The 9,680-nt window shown below is 32.3% G+C and overlaps 1 protein-coding gene across 1 annotated transcript; it reads left to right on the forward strand.

Annotated features, from left to right (window-relative positions):
- The first annotated feature begins 3,755 nt into the window (after positions 1–3,755).
- LOC105800152 (zinc finger CCCH domain-containing protein 3) lies at positions 3,756–8,047 on the forward strand. Its single transcript, XM_012631096.2, has 7 exons — positions 3,756–4,081; positions 4,489–4,658; positions 4,897–4,950; positions 5,374–5,490; positions 5,571–5,861; positions 6,914–7,189; positions 7,347–8,047. Exons 1-7 carry the CDS (start codon positions 4,018–4,020, stop codon positions 7,686–7,688), a joined length of 1,314 nt encoding a protein of 437 aa, XP_012486550.1. The 5' UTR covers positions 3,756–4,017; the 3' UTR covers positions 7,689–8,047.
- The last annotated feature ends 1,633 nt before the right edge of the window (positions 8,048–9,680 follow it).

A 9,680-nucleotide genomic window follows, 5' to 3' on the forward strand; every position in this document is an offset into this window, starting at 1 on the left:
ATTTTTAGTGCCAAGAGGTCAGAACTGTCGAGTAGTGAAATAGGGGAGAATTTAATGAATAAACTGTACTAATTGGCTAAACCAAAAATTCTAAAAATTTTATGGTAAGAATTTATATGAGTCTAGTTTCAGGAAAAATTTACGGATTTAAATTTCAAGTTTCGTAACTCGAGATATAATTAAATTAGTGACAGTCGCGCAGGTGGACAGTTTTGTTGTGAATAGTAAATTTAATTTTAAAAGCAATTTTTTATGCTCCGAATTGGTAAGCTAAGTTGGATGACATCTCGTACTCGATTCCAGCGATGGTCTCGGGTAAGAGGTGTTACAATCACTCTTTTTCTGCTGCGATAATGAATATAAGTTTTGGATAAAATATGATTTAGTTTTTGAAATGAATTATCTTTACAAAGGAAATTCCAAAGATACATGATTTCTAAAATTAAAATGTTTTTTTTTTTTTGCGAAATAAGGACAAATATCCAAGTTCTCTAGTTTTGAATAAAAAGGAAAAAGGGTTTTAAGGTATGTTTTAAATTATAGAAGTTTTTTTGTGCCATTCTGATGGCCAATGTAGCCTTCAGAATTTGGTCATAACATCTAGGATGGGTTTAGGAGGTTACAGACTGCATAAGTGATAGGAGCAAAATGCCTAAGTTTTCAAAGTGCAAGATTGAAGTCATGACGTGGTACCATCGTGAGGTCGTGACGAGCCCTACTCAGTGAGTAAGGTCGTGATGTGGTACCATCTTAAGGTCTCAAAGAGAACAAGTCTAAGAGTGACGTTGCAATGTGGAATCCCCAAAGTCGCGACGAGCAGCCAAAAGTTTGGACTTTACAATTTGGTCCCTAAACGACCTTCGATCACCTTGGGAGCATTTGATCTCCCCTAGAGAAGATAAGAAAACATAGGGCTGAAAATTTTAAGGGAAAGAATGGGGATGACCCCATAAAAGTTGAATATTAGCTAAAGAATAGCCAAAGGATATTTGAAGAACTACAGTGCATCGATGAAGATAAGTTGAGGTGTGTTGTATTTGTAACACACCAAACCCGACCCTATAACATGATCCAAGAGTGGTGTGTCACTACTTAAAAATAGTTAGACTCAAAACTTTCTTCAGTAGAAGCTTTGAATAATTATTACAAGGTTAGAGTTATAAAACATATTTAAATTGTTATTCTATTAAAGTAAAAGAAACATTATTAGTTTGTAATAATACCCAAGACATATGGCGTATAAACTTAAATACAACAACTATAGTAATTAAATACATTGGCTTAAACTCAAATATTAATACTTTATATAAGTTTCATCAAAACAAGGTCTTAATAAATACAAGGGACCATTGATAGAGGCTATAGGTCTTGTTTAGGGACCTTCTCTCATTCAATCTTTTAAAAACATGCAAGGTTTTTAATGTCTAATTTCAATTATGAATGATTAATAAATGCGTGACAAGTACATATGGCATTATTTCCTTAAACTATGTGGCATGCTTATCATACATATGCATGAACATACATTTGCAGTCAAATAAATATCATCGTGCTATCATAAATAAAAGCATAAAATTTAAATGGCTTTGACCAACCAAAATTTCCATGATTCCATCCTAGAAAAAAATAAAATTACAAAACTCACCCTAAAGCATACTTTGGGTCTTCTAATTTGCCACCATGGACTTTTGTTGTTGCATCGATTCAAATCATCATCACCATTATTTTGTCGCATTCATCACCATCGTCAGCCTCCCACCATTGCTAGACTATCATCGACCACTATCGTCGACCATCATTGTTAGACCACCAACAGCCTCCGTTGCTGAACCATCGTCGGTCTTTCACCGGTTGGTTGGGTTGAGTTTGTGTCATCTCGATTAGCCTGGATGCGTCTCATTTCTCTAGGCTCCATAAAGAATATTGGTTATATAAGACTTATGTCCATGTCCGGCTCACATAAATTATTCTAAAATAATAATATAAATAAATCCTACATGAAGATGATAGTCCACAATCTAATTACATACCCCAAAAATAATAATAATTACATTCAAATTTCTACGATTCACAACTTTGGCAAAAATACTTTATCATATAAATAATAAAATAATAACATACACTCATTCATATGCATATCTCTAAACATGTTGATAATTATAAGAATGTCATATCTTATCAAAAATTAATCACACATGAAGAAGAGAGAAAATTTTGGTATCAGTTTATACTATAAACATAGCACAACATGGCTTTGATGCCACTTGTTTGAAAAAAAATCCGGCTCGAAAATGGTTTTCTTGCACAGTGGAAAAATAAAAATTTTGAAAATCGAGTCGGTTTGTGATATTTATAGTAATAAATTTTTTCCCAAAATAATATTTATGCTTTGAGCCAGATGGATCCTTTTTGTTCTTCGCTTTCAATCGAACAACTTTCTCCACTATTCTCGTAGCACGAACTACTTCAAATATGAGTTCAAACAATTACAAATCAAACGGAAAACCATAAATAATTTTCTTACTTTCAGTAGGAAAGTAAATCACTCTCTTATAGAAATCGATAGAATTGTTATCCCCTAAAAATAAAATGTATACTTAGAAATAAATTCTCACTATTTTCGGACAGAATATCAATATCTCAAAAGTTGTGTGCAACTTATTGTAATTTTAGCCCTACTGATACTATTTATTTATAGGGAGAGGAAATGAAATCCTAGTTGAATTAATAGAATGCATTTAATGTCTATTTAATAGAAAAATCAATCTACTGGTTGAATTAGGACAAAGGAGTAACTAATAGGGTGTCTCCCCTCATATGTATTATGATGGGGATTTTGGGCACTATTGTATTGGGTCCAATTATATGTATTTCCTAGACTTTTAACCTAGTATTTTATAATTCAATCTAACCCAATACATATTTTTCTATTTTTCAAAATAAACATCATAAATTAATTAGTTTCTCAATTAAATAATTTTCTCAACCCGATTCTAATTCCATTAAAATCATGATAACTTTATAGTAAAAGAATCTATGAGAAAATATATTTAATTTCTATACTCAACGGATTCATAATGGTCAATTAATTTAATTCCATTTTGAACTTCAATTAATTAAATAATAATTCAAAAAACTTAAATTAATTCTCAAGTCATTTTCATACTTAGTGAGAAACAACATTCATTTCCGAATGTTACCCATTTCTCTAACTTTATCATTTCTATCAATTTTTATTCATTTACTTCAACATGCAATTCATTTTTGGTTTCAACGAGCTAGTGAAGGGATCAATTGGACGTATGTGATTAGAGGTCAAATGATTTATAAATTAATTCTAACTTTTCACCTATTAACTATAAGCTCATTTAGTCACGAAATAATTCTATTATAGTATCGTGATTGAGCTCTCCCTAGTGACATATCATTACAAAAGCTACTTGATCAATGCTAACCAATTAACATCCAAGAAAAAATTAGGATGGAATTAAAACAGTTTAAAGTTTAAAGATCAATTTAAAATTTGATGCATAATTTAGGATGTTTGTTACAATTAGCCCTTATCATCATGTGTGGGTAATAATGTCTTTTCACTCCCGAAACGAAAAGAAAATTTATTATCGGTGCACCTGAAAGAAGCTTACTTGAGAAATGAAATCCTTTCAAAATTTTACAAATTTTCTGGTTTTTCGCAATTAAAGAAAAATAAAAAATAAACGGCATTTCCCTTTCACAACTCTAAAGATAAAAAGAAATTTTATGTTGAAAAAAATTGGAATATTTTCGAGGATTTCACTTTTTGATTCTTTATAAACTCTTTCTTAGTTTTCACACGGAAATAAAAAATCTCTCTTATTTCACTCTCTTGATTATCATCATCATCATTTTATATTGAATCAAAGATTTTTTATTTGAAATCCGACAGCATTTGCTTTGATTTATTCCCTTACATTTTTTTTTTTCGTTTTGATCAAAAAGTAAGAAACGGTTTTACAAAATTCTGTGCTGCCATCACCGATGCCTGATAATCGGCAAGTTCAGAACAATGCTGTGTCGAATGAAACCGCTGATAAAATTGAAGGTAACACCGATTCTTTGCACCCTACATCTTACTTTAAATTATACAAAGATCTAATCCTACTTTATAGTTTTTTCTCTGTTTTCTTTTAAGAAATTTTCTGTTGTTTTGATCATTTTCCATTGTGATCAATGTTTTAAATTCTTGTGTAAATCATAAATTTCTTTTTGTAATGGACAGAAAAGTAACTTTTCATATTTTAATTTAAATTGAAACGTTTGATATTTTTTTTGGAGCATCGGAAAATTGTTTTTTTTTTCCTATTTCTTTGTTCTTCTTGTTTGTTGTAAATTATGGTAGCAGTAAATTTGGTTTAAAGTTTGTTATTTCAATTGTTAAATGGTTCATTTGGTGCATTCTTGGGAGATTCTGATTTGGTTAATTTTGGGGATTTTACCCTCTCTTTCCAGAAGCAATTATGCGGTTAAAAATTAATGATAACAATCAAGAGGTGGGTGTTTCTAGATCAGCCTCGTACCCTGATCGTCCGGGTGAACCGGATTGTTCTTATTTTTTAAGGACTGGATCATGTGGTTATGGAAGTAATTGTCGTTTCAATCATCCGGTTTATGATGCTCAGGTAATCAAAGCTTTTATTTGTCTTCTTTTGAAGTGGATGACATTTAGTGACTGATAATTTCAAGATGTAAAACCAGTGGATTCAGATTCTTGCTTTATTTTTAGTATAGTAAAATGAACACTTGCAGTTTTGTTTTTTAATCTCACTTGTGGAGTTTTTTTAACCTCAGCGTGCCTCTCTCTCTCTTATAAAGTTGTTCTGCTGATGTACTGGTTGAGTATGTTGTTATTTGGTGCAGAATGGGCAATACAGAGAAGAACTCCCTGAAAGAATTGGACAGCCAGACTGTGGGGTATATATACTTTCTCATTTATGATTAGTGGATTCCTGCTATAGCCTATAAAACCTCCCTTTTCTGGAAATGTTTGTGTTGCCATTTTCTGCTGGGTATGTGTAGCTCTTGTATATATATAGCAGACAAGATTTGTACATATGCATATTAACATGATATGTAGTGAAATGGAATTTTCTGATTATTCTAGCCATCATTTCGTTGTTTCTTTTATTATTGGTGGTGTACTGTACGTTGATTATTCTGTTTCACCCATCGTACAGCAGAGACTATCATCTTAATTTCACTGTTGTGCTGATGTTTCCTTTTTAACCTGGTGAAGTGATGCATAACCCCTCCCCCTCTCTCTCTCAGGGAAACTGATGTTCAAAGTATTTCTAGTGGAAAACATTTTAATGTAGAAATTTTCTTTAAACCTTGCAGTACTTTCTAAAGACTGGAACTTGCAAATATGGATCCACATGTAAATATCATCATCCAAAGGACAGGAATGGGGCCGGACCTGTTACATTTAACGATCTTGGTCTCCCTATGCGTCAGGTGCTTTTTTTTGTTTTTTTTTTCTTTCTTGTGTGCTTCCTTTACCATCTATTGTCTCATGCTGTTTCTGTTTTTATCAGGAAGAAAAATCATGTCCTTATTACATGCGGACTGGATCATGCAAGTTTGGAGTTGCGTGCAAGTTCCATCATCCCCAGCCTGCATCACCTGGGGCTGGCTTACCTGCAAATGCTGTGGGATCATCGATTTTGCCACCATCAGGTGTGCCATATGTTGGTGGATTACCCTCATGGTCACTACCTAGGCCACCTCATGTCTCTGGACCACGTGTACAAACCCAAAGCTACATGCCTGTTGTTGTTTCTCCTTCTCAAAACACAATTCCTGCTCATGGTTGGAGCACCTACATGGTGAGTGAATTCTTCCTATGTTCAGTAATGCCCATCTGAAATTCTGGCTACAGATTTTTGTGGTCAGTACAATTAAAATTCTGCAAGGTGCTGTCCTTCTAAAGAGTTTCTTTTTTACAGTGTAAAATGCAAAGTATGTTGCACTGATTTTTATATTTGTTTAAGTTGATTTCATTTTCCAGAGCAAGCCCCATGTTTCTCTGCAAGCATAAACACAGTCTTGATCTTCTTTCAATTCTATGTGCCTTCAGATAGCTAAATTGAATGTTGTATGTAATCAGTGGATATTTGAATAATGTGATAAGAGCAGGACCTTAGCAGTTTTGATAATAAAGTGATGTGGTCTTGATTATAAAAAAAAGTTGTTTATGAACTTTCTTTTACCACATGCAGCTAAGACCGGTTGGTCCCAAAGGTTTTCTGCATGGTTATCAGGAAGGACTCATGATGTGCATTTTCTTATCTGAGGGAAAGCAATTAATCATTTTTTTCCGTAAAGACTTACTGTGTGTTTTTTTTCAGTTATCTGTTTCTAGCATTGTAGTTGCCTGCTTTTAGCATTTTTGTCGGTTACGAATGGTATCACTGACTTTTTCTCACTGAAAGTGGTTGGCATTGAGATGTTATTATAAAATTTGGCTTGACTCCATTTTTCATATGAATTCACTTACCATCAGAAACATAATTTCTCTTGAATGAGTACAACCTTAGGAACATTAGATGCCCTTATCTGTGCTCAATTGTTGCCTGGCTGCTTGCTGAGGATATCTGTAAGGGCATGCTCTTTTTATATTCACACAAGTGGCTGTTGTCTTAGACAAACGTTAATATAATACTATTTATTTTACAAATTCGTATACCCATATTCTCCTGTTCTTTTTTGGACATGCTTGAAGTAACCTATGCATTTTATTGTTTGACGTATGAATTTGACAGTTTACTGCAACTATATTACCTTATACAATGCATTTTTTGCGTTTTAAAAAGTGGTTTGAAAATTTCCCATTCCACCTTATTTTAGTTTTGGTCATTTCTAATTTAAATCTGATCAGGGAAATATGAGTCCTGTATCTTCTGCTGGTATTCTTGGATCGAATTTCGCTTACAACTTGATGAATCCCGCTGAGTCAGGTTCTAGTGAGCAGATGCTTTTGTCATCAACGTCTGCTTCAGATTTTCCTGAAAGACCTGATCAACCCAAATGTCGGTACTATATGAACACAGGCACTTGCAAATATGGATCTGATTGCAAGTACCATCATCCAAAGGAAAGGATTGCAAATTCAGCAGTAAACAGCATTGGCCCACTCGGGCTTCCCTCTAGACCTGTAAGTTTCCCTCTAGTCTTCACCCTGTCAGGTATTTAGCTAAGTATCCATACAGGTGAATTAGTTTTGATGAAGCTATGCAGATGGCCATTTCTAACAATCCCATCACTTAAAGCAAAATAATTATGTTGATTATGTCTCGTTCTTCTATATGTAGGGGCAAGCCATATGTTCTAGCTATGCTATGTATGGTCTCTGCAAATATGGGCCAACTTGCAGATTCGATCACCCATACATGGGATATCCTTATAATTATGGTCTAAGTGTCCCTTTATCCGTGTTGGATACGTCTCTCTTACCATATCAAAGAATGTCACCAACAGCCCATTTGTCTGAAGCTCCTCTGCCGTCAAAGCTCTCTGATTTGGCACGGAACACTGACTCTCTGAGCAAGAAACATCAGAACTCGGAGATTAAAAATTCGGATGATCCACCTCCTCAACAGGTTACGTCACCACATTCTTTGCAGGGTTCTTCGAAAACCTCACACGATGATTGAAACTGATTTAACATGTCATTTTTGTTAATCTCTTTTAACTTGCTCTCCTTTTGTTCAAATTCGAGACCTTCGAATGAGACTTTCATGATGTGTACCTCCTGCACCCCTTTCACCTGTGATCCAGCTGAGTCGATATAGGTTATTTGAATATTTGCTATGAGCAAAATGCTGGGAGGCAGGAAGGCAATTTTTCTTTTCTTATTTGTGGTGAATAAAATGCAGGTGAAAAGTTGTAAGATCCTATGTTTTTATTTTTTGGCTTTGCTCAAATTGTTTTGGTTTTTCTACTATGGTTGTGGATTTTACGTGAGTTGCAAACCTGGAAATTCATATATTAATGCGGTGTTTATGTTTTTTCACTTGTCATAATCTATACTGTTATAATGAATTAATGGATAATCGGACAGTCATTAATCGATTTCAGCTTAAGCTACTCTATTTTATTTTATCTTTTGATAAATCTAAAAGAAATATATACACACGAGAGGAATTATATAGATGGTAATTTGAATTGTTGATTGAGATATTTGTGAATATTCAATTTTTAGTTTATAGATTCGGATTCGAATATTGTGGTTTTGAGTAATATTCGAATTTGGATTTCGAAATTACTATCAATTACAAATTTAGAGCGAATTTGGATTTTGAAATTATTATCAATTACAAATTTAGAGCGGATGCAGATAAATATTTTGAATATCTATTATTTGAATCCGTATTGCTTATTCAGATAATGAATACGGATTTAAATTCGGATATTCAAATCCACTTGCTACAAAATGCTTACAATTTTGATTTTATATATGTAAAAGAATTTTTAACAAATTCAAAGTCGAAATTTTGTAAATTTGGATATGCAAAATTGATTTGAAAATATTGAACTGTTCTTTTCTTTGGATTCGATATTCAGTGGACAATAGTATTAATTTCATATTCGGATAGTAATATTTGAATAACCTACCGATAATAAGCGGAATTAGATTCTTAGACAAATTTACAAATTTAACTTTGAATAGTTAAAATACCTACAAATATCTTACTTGTTGCCATTCCTAGGAAATAATGAGATTTGAACAAAAGCGTCATAGTTTTCATTAATTCAATTCTACGATTTCAATCAAAGTTATATTAAGTTTTCATATCAATTTCTTTTATATATTTGTTAAATAAAATTTTCATCCACATCGTGGGTATGCCATAATTTAATTATATTCAAGATGTTATATATTTATTTAAATTTTGATGCCTAAAAATGATATTAGGCTAAATATTGACAAGATCGTATTTATGTATTATCTTTTGGGAGGATCTACTTACATCAATGTAAAACCACATTTTGTATATTATCATAAGATTAATATTTTAACTATCTAATTGTTGAATTTGTTAATATAATTGTACTCGTCATGAATGTAAACTTTCAAACCAGTCTAATATTCTTATCATATCAATCTAAAAAGTGTATATGTTAATATTTATAGAATGGTTGAAAGCATTTTACATAAAACAAATAGTTAGAAAATTTTAATTTATATCAAATTTGATATGCATAATATATATGAATGAAATATGACAATTGAATCATTAAAATACTAATCGTATAAAAATATACTGAAATGATATAAAAATAACTTTAGTTTTATACCTTTTATATTGTGTTATAGTATTGAGTTGGAAGTTGTCGGTTCGATATTCGAACCCATATTTTATTATTGAGCTAATATGTAGTTTGCCCCTTGAACGTATCCAAAAGTATTTAGTTGGTACTTAAACTTATATTTCGTTCCCTAGATTGGTACCTTCACACTAACACTCAACTTATGTTGAAGTGGCACTAATAGCTAATTTTGTGGTGACATGTGACAACCTCTTAGCATGTTATGTGACAAGCAAAATTTTTAAAAATAAAAAACTTCAAAATTATATAAATTAAAAAAAATTCACATCAAGAATGAGCCTGAATAAATAGTTGTCTAGATACATCTAAATCTG

Source organism: Gossypium raimondii, chromosome 7 (genome assembly GCF_025698545.1).
Source record: "Gossypium raimondii isolate GPD5lz chromosome 7, ASM2569854v1, whole genome shotgun sequence".
Lineage (NCBI taxonomy): Eukaryota > Viridiplantae > Streptophyta > Magnoliopsida > Malvales > Malvaceae > Gossypium > Gossypium raimondii.

What these genes read in the sequence shown, in the direction of transcription:
- LOC105800152 (XM_012631096.2), top strand. Translation starts at nt 4,018, where the DNA reads ATGCCTGATAATCGGCAAGTTCAGAACAATGCTGTGTCGAATGAAACC. An exon ending in AACCGCTGATAAAATTGAAG is followed by an intron (nt 4,082 to 4,488) that starts GTAACACCGATT and finishes CTCTCTTTCCAG; the next exon opens with AAGCAATTATGCGGTTAAAA. An exon ending in ATGGTTGGAGCACCTACATG is followed by an intron (nt 5,862 to 6,913) that starts GTGAGTGAATTC and finishes AAATCTGATCAG; the next exon opens with GGAAATATGAGTCCTGTATC.